The sequence below is a fragment of the Bombus pascuorum genome, chromosome 12, assembly GCF_905332965.1.
Source record: "Bombus pascuorum chromosome 12, iyBomPasc1.1, whole genome shotgun sequence".
NCBI classification, from domain to species: domain Eukaryota; kingdom Metazoa; phylum Arthropoda; class Insecta; order Hymenoptera; family Apidae; genus Bombus; species Bombus pascuorum.
In genome coordinates, this window is record NC_083499.1 from 1,894,399 (window position 1) to 1,920,184 (window position 25,786).

Consider the following 25,786-nt stretch of genomic DNA (forward strand, 5'->3'; position numbering starts at 1 on the left):
GGAGACCATATAATTCCTGAGGAATCCTTCTTTTTGTTCCACCATACGTATCTTCTGACGTCCCAAATGTCGCGTGGCGTAATAATAGAAATTGCTGGATCCAACTGTTTCGCGGTAATACCTTCATATAACTTTCCATCGATTCCATTGTTCTATAAAATTTATTAACCAAAAATGGCTGGTCACAGAGTGGTTAAGACACCATACGGTATATTTTTAGCAGTATTCATCTGGAAAAATCAGTCCACGCGATTTTCTGCTTCGAAAGAAAAGGAACACGCCGGCGAGCTATTCGCGTTTCTTCGTGTTCGGACGTGAAGTACACCGATACGTTTGTATGGGTATTCGAGCGCGGAGACCGGGCGCAAGCGGTGTATCGGGGACGATATCGGAACGGGGCTTCCGGGCAAAGAAACATAAAGAAAGCGGGGGGCGCGCCTCCGGGACAAAACAGCTGACGCCATGGCTGCCGCCAACCTCGTTCCTCCACCTCCTCCACAACCTCCCTCTTGCTCCGTTTCCTACCCGCCTTTTCCTTCTTCTCTCTCCTTTTGTTTCTTTTTTCTCCGCTGCGCTTTCCTTCTTTTCCGCCGTCGTACCGCCCGAGGGATTTAAAAACAATTCGGTAAATTGCATCCCGGTCCGGAGAGAAACGGAGAAATCGGGCTGAAAGAAGACTGGTTGGGTAGAGGTTGGTAGAATGGGGAACAGGATGTGGGAGGGTGGCGAGGGAGTTGCAGTCAGTATCGTCGTTGCACCGGCGTGATATCGCCCCGGATCCTTTCTGCCACGAAAGTAATTAATGCCGGCAAAGATACGCGGGCTGAGCTAAATTCTTTCCACCCCCACCTAACAACGTTCACGAAAGAACGGCTATCGTTAAAAATCCCGCGGCACTTTTTAGATCGGGGAAAACGGACGTGGAGGGATCCTTGTGAGTTCCGGCGCGCCATGATCAGGACCGAAGATAGCGGCGCGGAACATTGATAAAGTGTCCATACTATTTGTACTGGCGGCCTGTCGGAAATAAATAGCCTTCGAGGTTTTCTTCGTCCACGCTACTGGGCGAAAAACTTGCTCCTCGTTGGTGGTAGTTAAAAATCGTCGAATTCCAACTGGCAAAATAATCCGGCAACCATTACGGAGCACGATCTATTTTCTATCCCGGTGACAACCCGAGACACAAAAGGAGGTTCGCGTAGGAGAACTATTTCTGTTAGTTCCAATTTTTTGAAAAATATAAAAAATGTAGGCCGTATAATAGACGTAGTAATTACATACAGAATTTATTTACATGTATTTGGTATAATCGATGGTTAAAATGCTGGAGAATTCTCGAACGATTAACTGCCTCGATCTATTAATATTAAGATCTATTTTCATTATGCTACGACAAAGAAATGGCTCGAGCTGACGTAATTTTATTTCGTTGGGGCTTAAACGTTATTACGCGCGAATAAATGCACGAAAGCAGAGGCGAGGCGAATTGATTGGCGGCTGGGCCTAAGCCGAGCCGTAAGAATGCAGCGTCGGCGAGGCCTTTGTGTCTCGCGTTTTAACAAGCCACGGTGCATAAATTAATCCAGAAGCCCGATATCGTTTGATTCGCCGCTGTGCCGCCATGTCCGTCCAAGTGCACCCACCTCTCCCTCTATTTCTCCCTTTTCCTCTCTTCCCGTCTGCGTGGCTACGTATTTACCCTCCCTACCGATTATACTGCTTACCTGCCAATACACGGTACACTTCGCATGTAATACTTCGCGTACGTGTATGCACCTTATGCACCCGCCTCGATATACACTTTTTATAGCCATCGTGCCGTACTACTTTCAATGGTAGTCTTTCTCTTTCTTTTTCTTTGATGTTTCGGTCGCCGTCCTCGCGAAATGCTGTTATTTTTACTATATAGCGCGTATAACTTTTGTTATGAAATCGCCAAATCTAAAGTGAAAAAATGGCGGAAGATTACTAGGAAACTATTCAATGATAGACTTGTTGAAGGACTGCAATTGATAGATATTATATAATGATCAAAAGTTATTTCTAAGTTTACTGGATGAAACTGAACGACATAAGAAGTTTATCCTTTCCGTATCCGTATAGAGCCCAGGAATAGAAATGGAAATTATGTCGCATTTTACAGAATCCTTTTGATAATGCCGGAATAGGTTAAGTTTGTTTGGCTGTCGTTAAATATTCATTAGTACATTTGTCGCCATTGAAAAAAGCTTTTATTTATTTAACAATTGAAGAAAATGTTTTTATGTAGTTCTTTTTTAATATTCCTTCTTATTCATAGCCAATTCCTTTACTTCTTGCCTGCTTACCATACAGCACTCCGTTCTATTGTCAACATGATTGAATATAGGAAATATAAAAAGAATCCAATACACATACCATATATTCGATTTTTTCAAGTTAATTGCCGCGTTCAATAATGCATTAATACAAAAAGAAAAAATCAGTAGCTTACCCGCGATATTGTCACAATTCCTCAACCTTCTTCTACCATTTGTGCCCAAGTATTCATAAATTTCAATTAATTTAGCGAGTTGAACACGTATTCCTCATACACGTAATCGCTGGCAACGAATAACGTGAGTGAGCCGTGTTAGTTCATACAGCTGCCGATATGCGGCGCTTCGACTGGATCAGCGAGTAGTTACCCTAAGCCTCGCTAGTTGGCAGCACAGGCAAGGCGCGATTGGGTTGCATTACTTGTAGAAATGTGAAAAATTCGTTAATTGTCTGAATAATTAGTGCGTAGTGTCATTGATAGCCACTAGTTAATTAACCGACAGTCGCAAAGAACTTGCGGACAGTTAGGCTGACAGATCAGACAACTTTCACAGATAGCTGTTATCTGCATGTAACGGAATGTAAGTATATACGTAAACACGCCATTCATGGAACATAGCACGTAGCAAGTCAAAATTTTACGATAAGCGTACGACGTTTCTACAGCGTCATTTTACCGATCGGATAAATATCGACGCTCGACGAGCTCGTAAAAACGCAACTAATAGAGCATAATCGTGTTTTATGTATTTTTATGGGCAATTCGTAATCGAATCCCTTGGGCGGTCTCGTCCCTACCATTCTGTACCCATAACCCCCCCTCCTGAGCGGCTCTTCGTCATCGTTGCGCCGCTGCGCGGCCGATTGGTCGTCCCTTTGAAATATAAACACAGTGCATTTGCATGTTTTCCGGATTTAATTAGCTTCGATGCGATTATTAATTGCCCGCGGCCACGGGAATGGTCGCGCGTCGATACGTCTACCTCGCCTCCCCCCTACCGCCTTGTATTTACAATTTTCGTTCGTAAATAACAAACCGTGGCGACGCCGCGGGTCGGATTTTAACGAGGGAATTAATAATTCGGCAGAAAGAGGGTGACGGGCGGAGGGTGGAAAGCGGGGAGTGGTGGTAGGGAGAGGACGTGGCAGGGCCGGAGTGGGAAGGCAGCGGGGCGAATTCAAGCGAGCATACACAGGGAGAAAAGTAACGACCATAATCGCGTGGCTGGGGGTTTAATGGCGACGGATTGACCACGTACCAAGGTGGCCGCTGATAAGTCGAGTCAGTTGCAAATGGAGCTTTTCTGTGCGTTACTTCGGACGATCGTTAGCGGAGATCGAAGATACCGTTGGTTCCACAAGGGAACGTAATGGTTTGACGAGGAAAATTCGTTCAGAGCGTAAGGCACTGGATGTGTATATGCGGTTTATTTGTAATTTCAGATTTGACCTCGAACCGTGTTGCGTAATGTACAAATGTCGATCTACTTTTATTCCTTACATAATTCGTCTTTCTTTTTGGTTTACTTATATCACGAATTTTGAATTATATTTTCGAATTTAAATCGTGTTTCTCTGAATTACAGTGAGTACAAAAGGTATTGTATTTATTGTAACATTTATATACCAATTAATTGGTATGTGTATATATCCAAGTACATATATTAAATCTCATATCACCTAGTAATACTCTCATATGATTATGATAATGACATGTAACGGATGATAAAATAATTCTTCGTTAAGGAAGGAAAGTTAAAGAAGCTAAGGAAAATGAAAATATGTACAAGCACCTCTCATAGCCAGCACGAGTGAAAGATATAGGAACGTTCATATTTACAAATAATTGTACGAGGATGTCCCGATTGTTCGATCAAAATTGTGTAATTTATGATAGCTAAGTAACTGGAAAATCCAGTGATCCAGAGATTTGCGTCTTGGTCAGAGCAGAGTTGACGTGTTTTAGTTGTTCGCCCGTACACGTCGAGCGCCGAGTAGTTTTGTTTTTTGGCTGTAATTCAAGTCGGCGTGCAGGGTCAGTCTACCGGGACCAGTGAGATAGTTTATCATCATTTAGTCCTCCCGACCTGCCGCAACATTTTAAATCTCTCCTATCTCGGCCGTGTGTCGCGCTGGCCGAGGACATATGCTTTGCTATACGCGCGAGCACGTCAGCTTTCGAGCCTGTCCATGCGCTCAAGGAAAGATTCTTCCTATCTCTTGCCTATCGTGAATTAGTTTTTGCACTCGAAACTTGTTTGGACACATGATTACGTCACGATAAAGGTTTTTTTAATGTCAAGCAACTAACTGGAAAAAATAATAAAAATCAATATCTCGTTTCTCTTAAAGGTTTTTTTTTCTTTTTCATCTTTGTCTCTTCTCTTTTATCAAATATTGCAAATTGAACAGTCGAACGAGCGATCAATATATGCTTCAGAGAGAAAAGAACGAAATCTTTCCTAAGAACAAGTAGGCATAAGAGCGTTTCATTTTAAAAGTATCGAGGCTACTCTCGCGTCCATCGCAAATTCTCTCTCTCCGTTTCCACGTAACATTAAGTCCAGAGCAAAAGCAAGAGGAAAGCGTCTCGACGATCGGTATATAAACGAGATATAGACGCGAACCGGTGCACCGAGTGGGAAAGGAGCGCGGTCCGGAGGGGGAGGAAATTGAGGGGTCTGGGAAAGGGGACGTCAAGCGCCGTCGATTCGCCCTGAATTTACGCTAAGTGCACCGCTGTTGCAGCGACGGGACCGGTAATTCGGAGAACGTGGTCCCGGGGTCCCGGGGGCGGGTCGTAGGTCGGCAGGCAGAGTGCCAGAAAGAGAGGAGAGAATCGTAGTCGGGAACAGGGCACACGGGTGGTGCGGTTTGCTCGGGCTTTGCGTCCTCCATCGTCCGATTTCCGACCTCCTCCACCTCATCCCTCTCGGCCTCCTCTTTCTCTCGCTGCGTTTCCACCTTCTGGCTGCACATGCACACAGATTCGGCATTGTAGCGCTAATTAAACCAGCGCGTGTCACGAGTCACGGGCTGACATCACTCCGTGATTCCTGACCACCTCCGACCGCCCAACCACCTACTACTACCTCGCCTCTACCTTCTGTGTTCCGTTCGGCCCCACGTTCTCCATTTCCCTTCCGTCCCTTTCGGTCTTCTCCTCCTATCTCATTCTCTTTCCATTCTCCTCCCTCGTGTTCTCTGCTACTCCGTATTCATCCCTCTCTCCCTCCACCTCTCTACCGCGCCGCGCCGCGACTGGCTTTTGGCTGCCATCGATCAAACGGCCTCCGCTGCGGGCTGCGTTTATAACTCGAACAATCGGACGTGAATACGGATAGGGAAGGCCGACGAGGATCCGTCGAGAATTTCCCTCGACCTGTTTTCTTCCGTCGACGCGACGATAATTCACCCTTTCGTTTGTTGTTTCAACGGAGGCTAGCGAATTCGACTTCGATCTTCTTCTCGTCTCGCGATTTCGGAATAGACACGGTCAAGATAGGTCTCCGCAGAGAACGTAAAAATAGCCGAATTTCGAGGTCCGAAGAATGAATGTACGTATGTATTTCGAAACGCAAGGGACATCTTCGCGAGGCATGACGAAGCGCTCCGTGGAAATTTTCCCAACAAATTCCAGGCTTCTTCTATTTGTGTACTCCCAGGAGCGAATCCTAAAAATGGATCTATGCTTTCGTCAGGGATAGCCTATTATTACGCTCCTTATTACGTTCCCTATTTTAAGACCGGCGTTTCTTCTTCAAATTCCACGGACTTTCGGTTTATTATGTCTGCTGACGTATTTCTCTCAACGAAATGCTTCGTCTGTCTTCGTTTCCATATCGATCTGGAAACTTTTCCCATAACATATAACAGCCATAGCGAATAATGATAATCGATTCAACGCTGTGGACTGATCGGAGCACTGTTTAAAGGAACTAATAAACCACGTTTTGCAAGGTGCTTTTATTTCCGTTTGAGACCGTTCCATGGTGTTTAAAAATTCAGCTTACGGCTGTTCGAATCGGCTGGCAAAGGGGAACGCGATGACCGCGCTAAGTGGCAACGTAAATTCGAGCGTCCTGGAAGGAAAGAGTGTTAATTGTGGATTTGCGTTTTATGGAGGAAGTCGCGGAAGCGGAGTGTGTTCGCGAGTGGCCGCGCGCAACACCGCAGCTCGGTGCTCTCACCTGTCTCCGTTGAGTTACGTTAACACCTTTGTTCGATGTTATCGCCGGTGACCAGGTTCCTTCGGACCCGTTTCCATTACGCGTTTAATGGTAATCGCGCGTTCGCGCGACACACCGTGGCCCGTAGCTGCGTTTGTCAGCCGCGCCTACGTGCGAGACCCCGATCTGTACGCGCCTACGTGTTCTCCGCGATCTGAAACGCGCGTTTTCTATCCCGATCCCACTTCTCCTCAGCTTATCTTTATTCCTCTTAATAACGTCCATTCGATTCGGTGCGCGTGTCACGCTATCGCATCCCTATCAAACTTGTTTCGTTTTCGTCTCGCCGTCCGTTTATACCATCCCTTTATGACGATTGTCCATCTTGATGGTCTTGAAAGAATATCAAAATGTTTTGGATTGTTCTAAGGAGACTCATGAAATTATCGTTTTATGATTACATATGAACTTTGTTACTATATTATTAGAAAGTGGTTTTATTAATAATATAATATTTTAATTATATATTATTTTAATAACGCGGATTTACAACGAAGGGTGCTTACAGTTAATTCAGTATTCTCTTCATAGTTAACTCATAATATACAGATAATACTTATTGTTAATTGAACACAGAATCTAGATGAGATTTATATCGTTCTCTGTAGTTAGAATATCCTATCTAGCATTCCGTCACTTTCTACTAGGCTCATGCTTTATACCTGCTCTGTGTTTTCGTAACAGACTGTGTAAATAGCTTTGCTTAAAAATGAAAAAACACGGGGAACTTGAAATATTTCAACATATCTTAAAAATGAGAAGACACTAGGTAAGGCATTTTAACTAAAGAGGACAGTATATAAGTTTGGAAGAGAATGTAGACTTAGTTTCTCAGTAACCAACTGGCGAAAAACAGGAATTCGGAATTTGAAAGAGCAGTCATTCACGGAAAAGTAATAAGCAAAACCTACCGCTATGATAGTTTTCAAATATTGTGCGGCATTCGTGGATCGTTGAAATCGCAAGTAATTGAATTAGCAGGTGACTGGGAATCGCGCGCGGTAGAAAGAAGGAAGCACGAAGGGTAATCGTCCGTCCGGCGGTGGCGAGGGTGTGTTTGTCACGGTCAGGTGGAGAACGGCGGAGACGAAGAGCGGTAGCGTCGAGATAGTGAAAATCGCACAGCATGCTGCTTAAAATTAATTACTATACTGGCCGGTCAGTGAAGTCGTCCGGCTCGTCCGACAGCCGGCCGTCCCGTAGCAGCGCAACCCACCGGCCATTACAAACTGCGTCCTGTTTATCAATTTGAATTCGAAAGACGAGCCGAGAGAAGACGAGTCCGCGGCCCCGCAACAAATTACGTTTATCGGGCGTCATTAATCACCCGGCGTCTCGAACATCTGCGAATGTCCCTCTCCTCTTTCTCTCTCTCTCTGTTTCTCCACCTCCTCCGCCTCCAGCTCTGCCACCTCCCCCCGGGAGAGAAAGACACCGACTACGCGAAACGGAAAATACAAGCCGTGGTTCGCCTCTGGCGTCGTGGAAAATTCTGATCGCTTTATCGCGGTGATCTTCCATTCTATACGAAGAACAACTCGATAACGGTGGAAGCTTGCTGGATTAGGAGTTATCGTGTATGTTCTTTCGTCTTCTTCCCCTTCACTCTGATTTATTCGAAGATACTTAATGGTTAGAGAAAAGATACTAACTACTCTACGTAATTTATCATAGTGCTATCGGTGACACATGGTAAATGAAAAGTTCATTGGATCTAGTGGGAAGAAGGGACACGAGGATTATAGATTCATTCAATTTGGCGCTACATATAGTACAGGTGTTAAGTGTACTTCCTGGTTAAGTAGTTGAATTGTTATCAAATTTTCAATCTATATATGAATATGAAAGGAATAAAATTCTTTGTAATTTGCAATTGAATGTATCTAATATTAAAGACTTAGAATTAAAGTTTCTCAGTTGAAAGTCTTCCGAAGTTGGATGCGCCTCAACAGATGTAAAGTTGTCACGATGTTAACATGACGAATTATTGAAAGCTAATTTTTATTTCGATATATTCACTGATTCATCTATGAATTATCCTTAAACGAAGAGTCTCAAAAGTACGGACGAGGAAGATGGAGGATAGCTATTCCGAATAAATTACGTGCCGGTAGCATGTAGGTGGGTGGTATGGGCTGACATTAAGGTTAGATTGAAGTTACTGGAAGAAAGAGCAAAATGTAGAGGAACATAGTCACGGGAAGAGAAAGGCCGAAAGTGAAAGAGAAGAATAAAGAGAAACGGGCGAGGAGAGTTACAGGCGGCGGCAAGAGGAGAGCAGGTGCAAACTTGGCCTGTCAGGAAGTCGCTTACAGCTCGAGGACAAAAGCTTCCCGAGGGACTCGTGCACGCCTGGAAGCAAGACTAGGGACGAAGCTCGGTCTCGGATAGAGAAGATGCCAGCGTGGAAGAAGGTTGAAGGTGGCGCGAGCTGGGGTGGGGTTAGCCTAACTGTGAAATAACAGGGTGGCCTCCTCAACCCTCGTTTCAAGAGGATGCGAGTCTCATACGTCACTTCCTTACGGAGAAAGAGGGCGGTGTCTCAGAGTGGAAGTAGGTTATATTGATTTATTTATATTGCAACCTCAATACGATGGGGTTTTTGGAAATGTATTATCTATATCCGGCCCATAACCTCGTCCATGTTCTCTGTGGTTGATGGATCCTGCCGTTACGTTATGCCTTTTTAGATATTTATCTATACACGGATGCTTAGGACGTTTTATCCACGTTTAATTCACATATACAGTTAATATACAGTTGATAGCAAGCAATCGTAAGAACTGAAAAGACACTTATATGTTGCGTTTTATTTTCGCGCGATGCTGGTCGAAGATTAACGAACGGGTCAAGTAACCCTCAGCCAAGCGAGATTCCAAACGAATTACAAAACCGATGACAGACTACCGAATGGAGTAACACGATGCATGAGGCTGACTCATAAAAAGAGAGCAGAATTGTAATTGAGAATATCCGTGCGATTGGCCAGCGAAAAAGTTCAACGAACCATCCGCTGAAACTGGAAGCACGACACTCGTTAACGCAGATGAATCAGTGGCGGACAGCGGGGGACCCGATACCGATGAGAGATCCATGGACGCGCTGCTCGAATTACATTCCAATTTACAATCGTCGAGCGTGTGATAGTCTGTAAAAATAAACCAGGACCGTAGTGAGAGACGCGTTCGCGCGGAACGTATCAGACTTCGGGTCCTGACTTTTCGTCTCCGGTTAAGACGGCGACAAAGATGAACAAGACGGTCGTCGAATCATCCACCTCTCCTCCAATTCGGCCCTCCTCGATTCCTGACTCTCCTTCCCTCCGATCTTTCTATCTCATTCACTCCGGGTTTCATCTGCTACACACGACTCGACCGCGTGGCATGACTGTCGCTAACACGCGAACCCCGAAGTTAACCCGCAATTTAGCCGCAGAGCGATCGTTCAAAAGAGACGTCTCACTTGATGCCACTTAACGAATCCCCCGCCCGGCCCGACTCGTGCTCCGTTTCCAGATGCGACGATTGCTCTCCTCAGAACACGGAATCGGCCGTGATTAAAGTTTCAGGGGCGGAATAATTCATGATGCGGTTCGAGCGCTTCAATGAATTCGAATCATCGCTTTCGTGTGTCTGCCATGGACTTTCCCTCCGGATTCAATTATCAGCTCGTGACTATCGCATCTATGAACGATTCGATTAATAGGACGAATTACATTTGTGGGTAAACTGTTAAAAAATTGATCGTTATCAAAGGAGATGAATACCGGAAAACAGACAAATAGAATGGAATTCTTGGTATCCATTTATAGAGCATCGCAGACATTCTCGGACGTCTTTGAAAATTCCCACGATAAATCACGGTTACAGAGTTGACGGGGTGACGCGTATGATTACACCCTGTCTCTTAGCGGCTATAAATTTCTTCACGGCCGCTTCACCTTCACTCTAGGATCCTACAGGTATTCCCGGAGTCCCGTTTCATCGACGACTTCGGGGATAACTGTGACGCACGGTCTGCCAGTGTTTAATGGGTTGGCAACGCTGGCGACCGACTCCGAATAATCCTGATGTATCGTTTATTCGTTCGTTCCTCCTTCCAGCGTAGAAAGGCAGGATTCCATCGACGTGAAGCAGTCATTTTCGCTTTCTCCGAAGGATCTCGAGCTGGTCTCGACTTCGTTCGTTCTCGACCCATACTTCTACCTGCCTGAAGCGTCTTTCCTCTCATGATACCGTCCTCGTCTCTGTTATTCCAAAATATTATTTCACTCTCGTTTGTCACACGAGTATCTTCGAGAAATCCATTGGAATTCGTCTTTCGATGCACGTTGATCCGTGAGTTAGGCGTCATCGAATCTCTAATCTCCTCATCATTAACGTGAATCCAGCTGTCCCCCGAGCCAGGGATAATCATTACTTTCGAATCACTGGTTCGGCCCTGTCATTTGGCTAGGCTACAAATTAACACGACTAACCATAACCGTAACGTCGGGTTAAACGCACCTTCTCCTCGGGCCGTAGAATTAGAATCCCAGCTCCGTTTTTTAGTTCGGTAAACCTTTTGAAAAGAGGGAGACTTCTACTTTTCATAGTGGCACCTTAAATCATGGGTCAAATTCTATATTTTTCACGCAAGTTTTAGTTTTTCATCGCATTATCAGGAGCTGAAAGACAGTGCAGTCGATTTGTTTAATTAAGTGTCATGGATAATGAAATGATTTGTTATTTTGGTCCGTGGTTCAGACACACGAAGGAGGACATCTAATATCGGCGCGCTTGGTCCATAGCTTCCGAAGCAATTTTCTGCTTTTCAAGAATATAATTTTCGCCGGGGGATGGTCGGCTATATTTCCGTAGATAAGACTGTAGCTCCGGCGGATCCGGCGGCCGCCCGGGCGAGACCCTACTCTCTCGTGTGAAATTACTTCGCTCCGCGGCTTACTCTTATCCCCCGGTGCCACCCTTTCTTACCGTGTATCCTCATTCAGCTGGGATCTCCCTGGAAATAAAGTAGATACCTTTCCTATTTTCGCATCCGGAAAATTGCAATACCTTGGCTACGAAACTCGTTCTTGTCCGCCTTATAAATCAGTCTCGCGGTCTCCCGTTCGCCACGTTAATCGGTTCGTGATTCGATCATTTCTCCTTTCGTAGTTCCTGATTATTTTCCGTCGTATGTATTTACGTTGCTGCTGAGTGCTTTGATTTATCATCGTACTCTCGATGTCACGAAGAAAAGAAAAAAAAAAAGAGATATAAAAGAAGAAATTTTTCGAACATGCGACCGTCAACGTTGATATTAATCGACGATAATTTAATCGTGAAATACGGAATATCTCGCGTTTCGGTATCGCCAGTGCATCTGTCGTATCCGGCGCGACGTTGCGAGGATTCGTTCGATACATTCCGGTAGGCGGTGAACCCGTTTGAGCGAGTACTGGCTCTTAACGCAACAAGCTCTCCTCGCGCGTTTATCTAATTATTATAATTGTGCGATTATTCTTGGTCGAACGAGCCGCGGCAGGGGTGAGATCGCATGCCGACCAGTGAAGCCGGGAAAAAGAAAGGAAAGAAGTAACGGGATATATATGGAGCAGCACGCGATAGAATCTCCCTGGTCGAAGTCGTGATCGTTCGCATCACGAATTCTTTGCGCCCTTTGTGTATCGAGACTCGGTGCATTCTTTCCACGCGCACATATTGCTCTCCGCCTTTTTACGTCTCCGTGTAATAACTGTTCCTGTGTTGAATTTTTACTACAGAGCCACATTTATTTTTGTATCACCAAGAAGAACTCCTCTTTCGATGGTCAACAGAGTTTTTATGTGTCTCTATGTATTTGCAGGAATTTATGTGTTTCATTAAACTCTCGAGCGGCGACTCTCTCGGTGATTCGACTCGTTTCTGATATCGTTCACACGATGCAAATTCGATTCGTACTCCGATCGGTGTTCGCTCACGGTCATCGATTACGTGACCGTGCGGTTCTAATGCAGCGTTTTTAGAAAAGAACCGGTCGAGGGCGATTTTGTTTGATACCAGGTGATATTGAGAAGGCAGTGATTAACGGTGAATCGATTTTTTTCTTTGCTTCAGGTAAATGGTGTTCGCGTAGAGAATGGAGTTCGCCGCCGGACGCGCAGCGAGCGGCGAGCGACGCGCGTCGTGGCGTTCTTTACTCTTCCGTCTTCCTCGGTAGCCCCGGTAAGTTTAACAAACTTCTCTCTTCTCACTTCTCTTCTGAAACTTTTCACCCTTCTCTAAATTGAATATCCCAGGCGAAATATGGGCCGGTCTGATTCTCTTTGGTCGCGTACACTCCGACGTTCTAGCCGAACTCTTGTGGAAATTTTCAGCTGCTCGTACGTTACCCTTAATTAAACAGAACTCTGGCTGTTTAACGTCCCCGTGGAGTACTAACATTAATCGTCGCGATTAGGCTCGTGATTTCGCGCATAGTATATTTATCAGGTACTCGTCGGGAATTTCCACCCTCTCATCGGAAGCTACTAGCCTGGACAATGTTTACGAGGAACCTGAAGAGTCGCGTTCCTAATCCTTCGAATAAATTTCCACGAAGGAAGCACCGAAGAGGAGACGAAGAAACAAGTGTAAAAAGGAAGAAAACGGGAGCGAGAGTGTCTGAAATACGCATGCAGACACGGTGTGCAGTGAGAACGCGCGCGATATACGCGGCCGTCAGTGGGAGGAGCGCAATCGTTCGCGGCATAAACAAGTTTTAATCGTGCCTCGGGCATTCGCCGCGTTGAATAAATATTGATATCGGGTGACGCGACGGCCAATCAGAATCGGGGCTTATAAAGCAAGCCGCTTACACCTCCGCCTGTCTATCCATGCTGCGACGCGTACACACGCGCGCGTCCCCTGTTCCATCTCGACGTGTTACAACATCGCTGCCTATCGACGATATTCTCAGGCACGAAATATCCAGAGATAAAAAACGAAAAATATATTATATATACTCTGAGACGCGAAAGAGGGGATTGATTTCTTGAATATTCCTCGTGTGTGTCTCGTTAGTCTCGTTTTGCTACCGGTGGGTCGCGATCGCAGTGGCGTGATGATGTCGAGCATCGATACCTATCGATGCCCGTCCAATTCTCGCGGAAACGATCGTCAAGCTGTCCATCTTCGATTTCTCCTTTAATTAAATTACGCGGCCGCCAAGGAGGACCTCGATAAGGGGACGTAAATCACTTTCAGCCGATAACTAATCGAACGATTCCAAACGAAAGACGTCGAGGCTCGTCGTGGAAGACAGGAGTATCGCGCATGCGCCCGCGAACACCGGCGCTTCCCTCTTTTCTCTCCCTATCGCGTCCCTCTTTATCTCGGGTCCTCTCTTCCTCTTCGTTCGAAGGAACGGAGAGAATATGAGCGAATGCCAGAGGTAGAGAGAAGCTTGGCGAGTTGGCACGACGCGACGGGGAGAAACTCGGAGAGAGGGAATGAGAGAGACGGTATAAGAGATCCCGGGTGTGAGAACGGGAAGGAATCGACGATAGGTTTGGGGGGAAAGGGACGTAGAATCTGGGAGGACGAAGAAGACAGGCAGAGGGTAAGCGAAGGTGAAAGAGAGAGGTCCACGAGGCGTCTCCATAGCAACGAGGCGAGGCGGGAATGCGACGGTAACCATGGCAGCCGCGGGTTCCTCTCTCGGACCGACCTGTCTGTCCCTCTTTCTGGTCCCTCTTCCTCTTCGTTCGCCTCTCTCATATGGACCTCTTCCTTCCGCCCACGGACTGAGCCACGAGCACACCGACGGATCCGCAAAGAGAGAAGGTGGAGCAGTGGACGCGGGATCTGCGCTCTCGAGAAAGCTTCTGGCTTCTTCGTTTTGCTCTTTTCGCAATCTTTTCTTCTATACGACGACAATTGCGATAGCAATAGCACCGTTTTATCGTGCCGGTTAAACCGAGATATCGACGCGATGGATAAATACGCGAAGTAGTAGAGGCCGATCGAGGTTTAATTGTAATTACGGTGTAGAGCGCGGAACTTAGAAATACTTTGAATACATGTAGGGGACTTTGATAGACAGCTGGTAGAGAACGTTAAGCAAAAAGGGGGATAAATAATGGTGTAGCTCATCGATAATCAAACAAACTGGTAGAAGAAAGAACGATAGGTACATATATTTAGTTTATCGTGTTTGCTGTACAATTGGACGAGTTCCATACTTCGACACCTTCTTAGTCGATTGATGAAAGTATACAAAGGTTTAGAATTATTATTGCGCGTTTTCCCTTCGTCCATTGAGTTTCGTACGGTATCCATTCGTTAAAACGTCAGCCTGTTCCGCGGCGGTGCGTTAATATTGTCGTTTAAAAAGCGCTACGGGAGCCGCATTAATTAATCGAAATACGGAAACGGGGGATAAATTTTATCTCGGCCGCGCAGCTCGACTGTTAATAATGAATCGTTAATGCTAATTTTTGATTTATGCGTTCATAATCTTTCCCCCCGACGCGTCTCTCTGCGGCTAGATCGCACTGGGCCGCGCACGTTTTTGAATGCAACCGATATCGGTGACTGAATTAAACGACCGGCCGGAAGCGTGGGATAAATTTTGTTGCAGGATGCACCGGTTATTAATAATGACTATTTCCTAGCAGCTCGTTAATAGAACCGCAGCAACGATTGCAATTTACGCGTCCCATCCCGCACTCGGTTGCATGAAATTTTCGAATCGCTGTTTCCACCCCTCGTAATTTCAAATCGACTCTTTTGTAGCATTCAAGCTGTAAATTTCTCAGAGTCGCAGTCGCGTGGTAAAACATAGTTGAAGCTAATGGAAAAGTTCTCGGTAAATTCGCGAAAGTCTCGCTAGACACTTTGCATTTCTACTCTTGAAGACGAACGTGGATGACCGTTGAAACAGCGTGATGGCGGTGCGTGCGAGCGTTCAAGCGCACGTAGTTTAGAAGCTATCGACATTCTTCGACACGAAAACGTGGTTCGCCGTTTAACCAGCCGCGTGAAAGATCCCAGTCGTAGACCAACTTCGCAAGGCTGATTATGTATGACTGCCGAGAAATCATGGGATTCCAGGCGTCACTTAACTCTCGATACGTCGACCGTTCCGCGCACGAGAATCGAGTTTCCGCGTCGACGACAGCGTTACCGCGTTTGCATTATCCCCGATTATATATTTTTACCGCCTCATTCATTACGGGCCGGACCGTTCGCTCTGTGATCTCTGCCCAATGCGTCCATGTCCACTGTTATTTTCACTTTCGTAAAATTACAGCTCGCCCTCAAATGGAACTATTTTTGCTCGTTCGATCTAGCCGACGATAACATTTGCAACGTGTTCTTAATTTTCGTTAATACCGTCGACCGAGCCAACAGGGATTAACGCGCGGAAACAGCGACAAACTTGTTTCGCGACCTCGTTCTAATTTGTTCTTTACTCGTTCGCCACGCGTTTCGCAGATTTTTCGTTAAGATATCTGACGTCAATCGCGTGTACTTTGTTTATCTTGATGAGGATAGAGACTTTTCAACGGACAATAACGTTCGAAACATCTGGAGAAAATAGATCGGTCTACGTTTCAACGAAAGACACGAGGTTACACGAATCCTCCTCTTTTTTCTTTCGTTCGTTCGTCAAACGAGAAAACTTTATCACTCCGCTTTGGTTACTCGAAGTGGGTCGCGCCTGTCGCCGACAAATTTAAGAGACGTTTAAATTTTCTTTCGTTCCGAAATAAATACGGCTGAGAAAGAAACGGCCTCAGTTTCGCCCCACTCAGCGGAATTTCAATGTCGGCGAGCAACCAGGGTGCGAGCGAATAAATTACTACGCGGTCGCGTCTGACAAATTCGTTGAGGTTCCGTCGAAAAGCTACTTGACCGCTCATTCACGGGAGATCTCGTTACTGTCCTAGCGGGTGTGTTGGGGGTTGGTCGAGAGGTATAACGGACTGGAGGGAGGGACGCCCAGGGAAGAAGAGCGAGTTGGGACGGAATTCTCTCTGTTTGGTTTTTCGTGGATCGCATATCAACCCCCACGGCGCCCCTTTGTCCGCCTCCCAGGAACGGTGCTCTAGGCTAACCCTCTCCTCCTTCGCCACCCTCAGTCCACGCTGGTGCAATGGTACACGACATGGCTCCCTTTTCCGCCGAGTGTAACGTAATGTAAGGGTTGCGCCCGCGTCGACGGTGTTTTGGGGTGAGAGAGTTTAAAACCCCTCGGGGCTTGAGGTCCAGGCCGGTTAGATTTATCGGATGTTTTGGTTGGCGGCCATTGTTAGCCGCCCTCTCTCCACTCTCTTTTCCTCTTTCAACTTTCTCTGCGGCCAGTGGCGTAGTCGATTCAATAGCAAGTCGTTTTTCGTCTTTTTCCTGAGGCACTCGAAGGCCCATCGAGCGCGACCGGATATCGAGATTTTGCCGTGGTAATAACGCTAAGAACGTATCGCTGTTTCGTGTTCGTCTTGCAGTGGAAATGCAACATATATTCCCTGTTTTTTCCTACTCTATTCGGTGGTTCTTGAGTCATTTTCGTGGCGTACAGAATATTTTAACGAAGATGAAATTTATCGTCTATACGTATATCCAGTTCGTTGATAGATATCGAAATTACGCTATTGTACCGTGGTTCGCGCGCAAACAGTCGTTCCAGTAGGATTTCTCCGTAACGCCAATCTCCAGCAACCCCTCCGCTATTCCACAGCACGGTGGTTTGAACGATGTTCGAGCTCACGGTCCGCGACCCTTCGCTCCAACCCTCGTAACCGCACTTCTCTTTGCCCATTCTAACCGGTACATCGCGATTCGCCCGAGAAAACCGTGGAACACTGTCTCGCTCGGTGATCGATGCGGTCTTATAATTAGCTCGCCTTAAAAGCGAGCTTCCACCGTTCTAATTGCAGACTCGAACTCTCTTTGTATTACCACTACGTTGCTTAAACGGTGTGTCCGTGAAATCTGCCAGAAACCAGCTTCAATTTCTCTATCTGTCGATGCATTGCCGATAAACAATTGAAACGTTCGGCATGGAAACATCGTCCCGTCATTGCGAATTCATCATTTTGGTTAGAGTTTTCGTGGAAAGGAGTTAGCAAGGAGCGGGTTCATACAATAGCCGAGAATCAGGCTTCGCGAAGAAACGACGGAGGACAGAGAGAAGGCAGGGTTTCTCTGGCGAGGCCGCACAGGGCCACCTCGTGTTCTTCGATTAGCAGGAGACCGACCCGACCATGACCTCTCTCCTCTCCTTTCCTCGTCCGCTGCGTACCATGCCATAGGTGGAGAAGATTCTCCGGCTCTTTCATTCTCTCTCCGTTCCCTTTCCGTTTCTCTCGTGCTCCATCTCGCGGCACTGATTGGACGATCCATCACCGGCGCTCCTCTCTCTTCAGCCTTCGTCTCCGCGTCCCTCCCTCTCCTTCTACCCCTTGTCTCTGTTGCCCCTTACTCTCCAGTTTCCTCTGGAACCATTCTTACGGAGGAACCGGACACACGTTCACGTGCGTATGTACGTATGTATATATGTACCTACATAGGTGAATACATAAGCTTACGAGAAGTATTCAGGGAGTACGGTGTTTCGGTATATGAGAATCGCGTGGACCAATGTATTTCAGCAGTATTTCAGTTTTTCGAATTTCTTTCGTTGAAATAAAATATCTCGCATATAAATGGATTTCTTAGAAGAATCTCAGGGATCTTCCCTTTGCTATAGATTTATCCTCTGTGGTTTCGTTAGAACATCATACGGAAGAAATTTAGAAACGGTGATTGGTTCATTTACAAGTGCGATGCATCGCAACGCGTGCATTCACGCGTGCACGTAGCCTCGCGTACTTACACGCAGTCACTCAGCAACAGGAATACAGGCGACTCGCATACCGGCGACCATCGCCTAGAGGGGCGGCCATTCTTGCGAAAGGGTGGGAGGGTAATTGGTTCCCATGGAGGCAGAAAACGCCTCGCTCGAAAACGTCCCGTCGAAACTGCACGACGAACTCGGCCGTGACGCGGATCTCGAAGTAGGAGGAACTTTGAACAAGGCGAAACAGGAGAGGAGGGGGAACTTATTACGAACGATGAAAATTTCCGTATACCGTATGGAATTCTTCTATGTACTAATCGTATTGTAACGAAACGAATCCGTCGTCATTATCTTCTCATTGAAATATCGTCGTTCCATTGCGATACACCCTGTATAACCGAGGAGTTATGGTCGTCGGAGTATCAGAAAGAAAGGTGAAACGGTAGAAGGATTAAAGACACGGGGAATGGAGATAGGCAACCGGTAGCAGCGGGTGGAAATAGCGGATCGGTGGACGTTGGAACAATCGAGGCGTCACGTGACGATACGGCAAGTTAAAAGGGAAAAAGAACGGGCAGGGAAAGGAAGTAAGGAGACGAAGAAGGAAGGCGACAGCCCGATAAACGTGATACACGTCGCGGGATATACACAGGCGTGCCGCTATCCACGGTCCGTATTCATTAGTTCCTTACTCAAAGGCACGGAAATAGTTCCGGAGTTGCGGGAGGCACAAAGCACAAAGCTCTGTCGCAGAACAATGAGAGATAGCGGGGAGTGAGAGAGGAGCGAGAGGTGGAGTCATACATAACAGTGATAGTCGCGAGAGAGTAAGAGCGGAGGAGAAGAAAGAGAAGAGAAACAGAGAGGGAGAACTGCAGATTTCATGAAGTCGAAGATAGGCACAATGGTTTAGCTGGTGAGAGTGCACCGTTTCTCTCTTTCTCCGTCCACCTTCTCCCCCTTCCCTCCTTTTCTGTCCTTCCTTTTGCTATCTACCTTGTTTCTTCCGTTCCTCTCCGAGCAATATTCATATGTGTTGAATATATTAATGCGCCGAGAGATATGTAAAGCGTGTGTGACTGGGATTCGCGCGACTCCGCTCTCGCTTCGGCGGCTGGGCCGCAGTGCAATATTAGTGAAATGTGTCTCAGAGCGTGCCCATCTGCGACTCCGATATTAAACAGCAGCCGTCGTTGCATCTGCGTTTCCCGTCTACTCCGTACGTGTTTCCACCTATCGCGTAGCAGATTCCCGCGCGGCCTCTCCGAATTTCGCCTCTTCCTTCCACTGTCGTTATCGACTGCCTTACGGCGTCTTTATTCTCGCTTCAGCGTCGAGCAATGTGTGTATCGCCTCACGGTCATGCGATATTTTCCGAAATATGAAAATCTAAGCGACCATGGTCCTTCATTGAAATGCGAAACGTGTCCGCGTACCGTCTGGAAATAATGACTATGTAGGTTACTTATTATTTCCCACATTTTTCTTAGAGCAGATCATATTTTTCCTCGGAAAATTACGGTTCTCACGTAGAATGTATTCCTAGTGTCGTTCATCAATCGTTGCCGGTAGTCCAGCGTTTTAGAAGCTTTTCAGGGCAGACGTGCTCTATTTCGTCCACCTCGAGAGGTGTGCTCGAGCACATTGGCGAGTACGCGCGCCAAAGGACAAAGGAAACACGGTGGAATAATTAAAACGCGGAATTTACGAAAGGACGGAGGCAGCGAATCTGCCGGCTGCATCATCGGGGGACAAAGAAGCGAGAGGACAGAGAGCAGGACAAGGAGGGAAGGACACGCCAGGAAAATATACACGGAGAAGCGAAGAGACAAAAAAAGAAGGGAGAAGAGAAAAAAAAACACAAAAAAACGTGGAAGAGACAAATATAGCTTGAAAGTGTGCTAGTGGAGGGTGAGTCGAAGCTATATGGAATAGAGAAAGGTAGGAGGGAAGGGTGGTTTCTCGATGTAGCACGGTACGGCACCGTACAATCGGTGGTACCGGCACATGGGCACACGCCGACTTGCTCTCCCTCTCTTCCCATCCTTCTCTCCACATCTCCCTCTCTTACCCCTTCGTCTTCTCTCCGCTTGGCTCTCTTTCTCTTTCTCTGCCTCCACCTCCACATCCACATCCACCTCGAACGTGCCCCTGCACGGAGTTCTCCCAACCTACGGCCTAGCCCCGGCAGCAGCAGCAGCAGCACCCAACCCAGACCCTGGGGCTGTCAAACGCAGGCCGAATCTTCTTCTGCTCGTGACAGCCTGGAAATGAAGAGAGTGCCCCCGCGTGGCGTATCCTACCCGCTTTCCTATGTACGTTAACGCGCGTCCTAGGAATGTACGTTCTGTTCTCACACGCATGTCCACGTTATCCCTTTAACGTGTACGTGGACCAGGGGCCTGTGTGACGAGCACGAGTTCAACGGAGGTCGGTGCTCCTGTCTCCGTCTCTTTCATTTTGTCCGGTTCTTTCATTACCCCCACCCCTGTCCCCCTTTTAATTTTGTCTGCGTCTGGATAGATTCATTTTTTTTTCTCGCTAATTCGTCCGTAATTGTTCTCTCTGTCGATGGGAGTTCGCAAAATTGCTCGACAAAGGTGAATCGGCTTTTTCTCCATTTTTTTTTCTCATTTTCTGCCCTTCCTGTCTTGTTCGAAGGGCCGAAGGGAAGGGAATTATAATCCGACTCTCTCGTTGGCGTATACTCGAACGGTTTTATGCTTTTTCCCGACGGTGACACGACGGAAGCTTTCGAACGATCCATAAGCACACGACCGTGCGTAACCCTTTTTATTACGAATTGCAACTTGCACTTTTTAACAGATTTCAGACTGGACGAAACTTGTAATACTTTCGTAGGATACTTTAAAGGATGACTAAAGAGGCTGAAGCGGTTCGTACCCACCGATTACGAAGCGCTTTTCGAGCGCGATCATTAGCGCAATTATTATTGTGTCGGAGCACAATGCGCGCACCGGCTTCGACGACTACAATGGGCGCCGAAGGTGAAGAGGCGAAGGATGGAGAGAGCGCGCGCAGATGGAACGGACTGGAAACAACGGAGTCGGTAAATTCTTGAGAATTCGCGCGAAAATAGAACGAAACTTGGCGTAACCTTTCAAGAAAGGAGTACTCGGCAGTCTAACAGCCGATACCCGGATAATTAACGACTTGGCCCGCTTTTGAAAACTATAAAAGTCACTGATAAACTTCATCGTGTTCAATGGGTATCCTATTACGCGAGGAACAGTATCGTTACGTTAACATCTACGCCTTTGCAATACGCGATAGACGATTGCAAAGGAATTCCTAGCGTATCCTTCAAACGTTAGGCATCAGACAGGAATAACGTTTTCAAGAAGTAAGTGCCAGCAGGTACCTTTAACGTGTATACAACCCGACCTTTGCCGCTCGGCACTACGAGCATAGCGACCGCATCGAATAGTCATTCGAGTCCCTTTTCGACGTTAGCTTAAAGTATGTTCGATGCTCATTGCTAAAAGGATGTGGTGGAAAAGGAGGTATATCTATTAGAACGTAGCCGAGCGGCACTTGATGCGTTTACATCGTCGTACAAGAGGTACTTCGCATATACCTCAGCAGATATTACCAGTACGTTCACCGTGTTATTACGGCGTTACATTCCATCGTACAAGGAATCCGTCGCGTTCGATCCACGAGTACAATGATCCTCGTTCTCGCTTTTTTCTCTTCTTTCATAGCGGGGCCGTCAGAACTTGGTCGGGCTTTCGAGAAACACGCCGAAGAAACTGATAGGGACACACGCTACGACCCCTGTTCCTTTCTTTCGAGCGGTGACACTCCTTGAAAAAATATTATCCACGATCATCGCTCCTTTTACGAAATAACGGTACACGGAACTCGTTCACTTTCCATCCGTTTTATTATTGTTTTACTACACGCTCTGGTATATCGCCGTGCGAGAGCGTGTACGCAACCACGATGCCTCGCCCACATCGATAAATCGAATTTCTTATTAGAAACGGCGTGCACAGAGTGGGGGAGGATCGATCGTAATTTGCAATTCGATACAGGTGAGTCAAGCCACCTTTTCCAAGCCTTCGTCCCTTTTTTCCCTCCTTTCTTCTTTTATCGTTACACACGCGGTGCGCTGTGTTTTACCGTCTTCTTTTTCCCTTTACCGTGGAGATTCTCTCTTTCCTCTATAATTGAGACAACTAACTCTCGATCTTCTCTTCTTCATCCCCGTCAAACGAGGAACGCTCGACGGAGAAAGAGGTGAGAGCACAAATTATTATGCCGGGCCAGATGGGTCTCTTCCTTCTCTCCTTATCTGTTCGCCGACGTGTTTCTCACCCCGCCCTATTAGTTGCCCGTGTCTCGAGAATCCATACGGTCGACCGGTGCCCGTTTTTTCTTGCGGTCCCCGTGGCTCGTTTCTCGGGCTTGCGACACGCTCGTCGCGCGGCGACCAGAGGTTCAACCGGGGTCTCCTCCACGTGAAATACTGCGACTCGATTTCAACACCTCGCCGTCGTTAATTAGCCGAGCCACTCGACTTTTATTCCGGCAGCATCCTCGCCGTTTAATTACAACCGGCGTCTCTGCAACGCCGGGGCCATGGAGGGATAGAAAGGGGGGGGGCTGAAAAGAAGGTTGAGCGCGTGTGCTACACGTTCTGCCGCTACCTGCCGGACGTGACACACGGAGCCTCGCGACTTACACGCGCTCCGACCACGTATCGACTAGTATCGCCGCTATCAGTGCCACGTATACGCGGTTCGCTCGCTGCCAGACCAGTTTTGTTCCACGTCGCCTTGCTCGATCTGCTGCGAGATTCGGTAATGAGCTTGTGCCTCGACCGAGTCTGACTTTCTTCGTTCTCCGTCTACCTGACTTTTATGTCGCCGATTGGAATTTCACCACGTAGACATTCTTTTTCCTAATTTGAAACTTAATTCGAAAATCGACTCCATAAATTCTGACAACAGTTCGAGGGCTGAGAGATACTCCATACGTGTGTTGTTCGGAGCGTGTAGCAAGCAATCGGGTAGGCTCTCACGATTTCTCGCCACGCTACATCCAAACACCGTCCACCCCAACGAAAGAGAGTAATCGCTTCTCTGTTTGTTTGTTGTTCTGGTTTAATTCTTTCGCAAAGCCGTACCACGAAGGGGTCCGCGGTATAGGTCAATGGGAAACTAATTGTCGGCGTTTGGAGGGTGCGCGTGCATGGCCGGGGGGACTTTCCGCTGCTGTTTGGAGGGTCGATTCGAGGGTGGTTGAGAAGTCCAAGCACTCGACGAGAGCACGGACGTGGAGAAGCCGGAGCTGGACGATGAGACTAGACGGAGTAGAAGGGCGAATGAGAACGCTCGACTGGAGTGCTCCGACAAACGGATTGCCACGACAAGAGAAACAATGCGATTCCGCTTTCTCCTCCTCCTCCTCCTCTTCCTCCTCCTCCTACACCTCCTCCTCCTACACCTCCTCCTCCTCCTCTTCTCCCTCTGCATCCCTGACAGAGAACCGTAACCCGTCCCTGTTCTCTCGTTCGTGTAACACGCTTCTACGTGGCACTTTGGCATCGTGTATCGAGGAGAACCTCGTTCGATCTCGAAACACGAAATCCCTGCGATTTTATATCGACGAGGCTAGCTGGCCGCCGATAAAGATGCCAATATCGATGAAATAGTACAGCGTTCTATGCATTAAGGGAATCCAGAAAATCGGGGGCGTGGTAATGGAAGACAGCTACCATCTGGAGCACCGTGTGCATATTTATATTCGCGGACGTTGTTGCATCGTAGGCGGCGTAAAAAATTCTCAAAATTGCACGGTCCTCGCCGGAGGCCACCACTTACCGGCGTTCTTTAGGTCTCTTGGCCGCGCAACATGTAAAGTACCGATATTATGTATTTATTATAATGCGATCCAGGCTCCGGCCGATCGAGAGCGGCTGCGTTGTTCCATCGGGTCCATGCCGACGAGGGGCGAGGAGGCACGGGAAGCAGGGATAATCAATTTATCACTGCAGGTGCCTCCGCGCATTTACATACACGAGGACGACGGAGAAGTCGTCGTTACCTTGCCGTCGCTCTTTTCGCATTCTCTGCGCAGTTATTCGCGCCGGTACAAATTGCCGCGCTGAAACTCGATGCAAATTCCCCTTCGATCGCTTTACATGGTCGATCATCTCGCGACGCGATACCGGGAAAAGTACCGGGTACACGCCGGTGCGTTTTTCGATACAGCTGAATATTCATTTCGCGGCCAGCCAGCCTTCGTGTAGTCCTGCTGTCGTGCATCGGTTAACTTCCAGCAATTTTCTACGATTTCGTCCCTCGTTTCGTGTAATCGTTCGATCGAAATGTGTTCCTTTAAAGAAACACGACCTCGAGATGTCGAGTAAAATAGCAAGGTAATGACCTTGCCTGTTCGGAATCGGAACGTTTATAAATTCGTCGCTTTCATTAATCACGAGAGAGACAGGGGTCGCGGCACCGAAATAGCTTTTATGTAACCGTTCTTATAGAACGTTGACACGCCAAGGATCAACGTCCTGGATGGAAGATCCCATCCAATAGTTTCTCCAGCATCTTGGTATAGTTAACCAAACGGTTATATACACGGACAGTATCCGATATTTCGCAACCGCGAGACCTGCGGGACGCGTCTGTCGAACGTCGTCTGGATCTACTTCATCTCTATCGCGTAGCGCTCGTCGTAAAAACGGCGCTAATGCGAATGTAATCTGAATACTTATCCATCCACGAGGTCGTACGATTTTCCGTCTACTCTATCCTACATCGTAATTGTCTATCTCTTCTTCGACAAATTTTATCGGTCCTTGAAACTCGCTTCTATAGAAATAAGATTTAAATAATTCAAGGGACTCGCTCTAGACAATCAGGTATCCGAGAATTTATTAACGGATAACAAGCACTTGGACGTTCCGCGCGAAGCAGCCAATTTCCTTATCCTAGCATAACTTGAGAGAAACACAGTTTTTACAGTTAGCCGAACGTTCGAATAAAATTCGCTGGATCACGGAGCATCGATTATCCCGCGGGACATCCAATCCGTCGTAAACGATCATCTTTCCTCGTGTTTTCCCCTCGACGTTTTTCTGCTGCGATTTTAGCGACATCAAGTCGGGACAGCCGTGCTAAAATAATCGTAAAGTAACGGAAGGTCTCGCCCACGCAACGGGTCTCCCGAGCGACGTTACATACTGTACACCTACTTCTTCTATCTACATATCGGCCAGCGCGAGCTCTCTTCCCTCCTTCTTTCACGCGGGTTCACTCGTTTCGGCCTCTCGTGAGATAGCGACGTGCCGTGCAAGCCACGTACTCGCCGTCGCCATAAGGGGTTAGGTTTACGAGCCGAGCCGGGTGTCGATATCGTAGTCGTGTCGCTGCGAGTGTGCCTGACCTCGGCGACTTCTAGATCCATGGACGCGTGTACCT

General features: G+C 47.3%; 1 protein-coding gene across 6 annotated transcripts in view; it reads left to right on the plus strand.

Annotated features, from left to right (window-relative positions):
• Nucleotides 1-25,786, plus strand: part of LOC132912407 (homeobox protein homothorax) — a 502,412-nt gene that overhangs the window by 258,516 nt on the left and 218,110 nt on the right. For 5 of the 6 annotated variants that reach the window (XM_060969789.1, XM_060969791.1, XM_060969794.1 and 2 more), the window contains one exon: nucleotides 12,626-12,733. The exons of the other annotated variant lie outside the window; for it this stretch is intronic. In XM_060969789.1, coding sequence (XP_060825772.1) covers nucleotides 12,626-12,733 — 108 coding nt within the window. The remainder of the gene's footprint in view (nucleotides 1-12,625; nucleotides 12,734-25,786) is intronic. 6 annotated transcript variants of the gene reach the window in all.